The 1,316-nt window shown below is 37.8% G+C and overlaps 1 protein-coding gene across 1 annotated transcript; it reads left to right on the top strand.

Annotated features, from left to right (window-relative positions):
* The first annotated feature begins 18 nt into the window (after window positions 1–18).
* Window positions 19–522, top strand: Tsp_13316 (sucrase-isomaltase, intestinal). Its single transcript, XM_003367632.1, has one exon. It carries the CDS (start codon window positions 19–21, stop codon window positions 520–522), a length of 504 nt encoding a protein of 167 aa, XP_003367680.1.
* The last annotated feature ends 794 nt before the right edge of the window (window positions 523–1,316 follow it).

Consider the following 1,316-nt stretch of genomic DNA (forward strand, 5'->3'; position numbering starts at 1 on the left):
CACATCGTTGGCAAGTAGATGAAAATAGAAATCGAAGCGAATATCCGGAAATTCGGACCGTATACATCGGCAAAGCAGAATATTGGGTTGTTTTTCAAAGGCGGTTCGATCATTCCATGGCAAATACCGGTGAACAATACCCACTGGTCGAGGCGGAATCCGATCAACTTGCTGATTTGTTTGGACGAAGAGCAAAGAGCCGTGGGAAATTTGTTCTGGGACGACGGCGAAGCTTACGATTCGGTGGTGGAGAACAAGCACACGTTGGTCGATTTGAAATTCGAAGAAACCAGAAAATTCCAACTGACCGCTGTCCACTATTACACCGAGTTGACTGTGGACAAAGTGGTCGTGCTCGGTCTCCAGGGCGGATTGCCGGCCGGGGCGACCCTAGACGGCCAACGCCTGCCTTCGAAACATTTTCAAATCGATCCCGACAAAACCATCCTAAGTCTACTCCATTTGAACATCACCTTTTCCGCCTCTTCATTCGTGCATCTTATTGAATTGGTTGACGAATAAAGAAAATCAAAAAAAAATCGACCATTTTCAAATATTTGAATATGCAACTTTATTTTTTTTACCCACAGTATGGAAAACGTTTTCCGTTGAAAAAAAAACTATTGTCGTTGTCGGAAATTTGAAATTGAAATAAAATTGTCTCCAATTGACGGTCGTGTTTTTTTTTGTGCGTCGCGAAAATCGACACGAAATTTCAAATCGATATTTTCTCTCTGCCGAGGGCGGACAGTATTCGTATTCGAAATTGCAAACGAAAACCGGTTTTCGACACGTCAATTAACAACAACTAACTCTTTCCTCAACTTCATAATTTTGATCGAAATTTTTTTCCTTCTTTTTTGATGATTTTTGAATTATTTTTGTCTCGGTTGAAAAGGCGAGAAAATCAATTAATCGATCAATCAATCAGTCAATCAATTGATAATTTGACCATTATAATAATAATAATTATTATTATTAACAACAACATTATTAATATGAAATGGAACTGTACAAATCGGTTGACAATTAACCAGGTCAAAACGACCTGTGAAGAAATGATAAGATGAACGACACCAAACCACCCACGCAGATGAAAAGGCCGAACGAAAAGGATGAAAAAAAATTTACATCAACTAGTGCTCGAAAATTGACTTCAACGCACGGAAAATTTTTCGATAATGAAACTGAATCACGCATCACAATCTTGTGAAACAAAACGCCAAATTCAATTGCAACTATTTTTAGACAATAATAAATTTTTTTTTTACTTACTATTTTTTTCGTTGAAATTTTCATACCGCCGACGTAAAAAT

This window comes from Trichinella spiralis, assembly GCF_000181795.1.
Source record: "Trichinella spiralis strain ISS 195 chromosome Unknown Scfld3935, whole genome shotgun sequence".
NCBI lineage: Eukaryota > Metazoa > Nematoda > Enoplea > Trichinellida > Trichinellidae > Trichinella > Trichinella spiralis.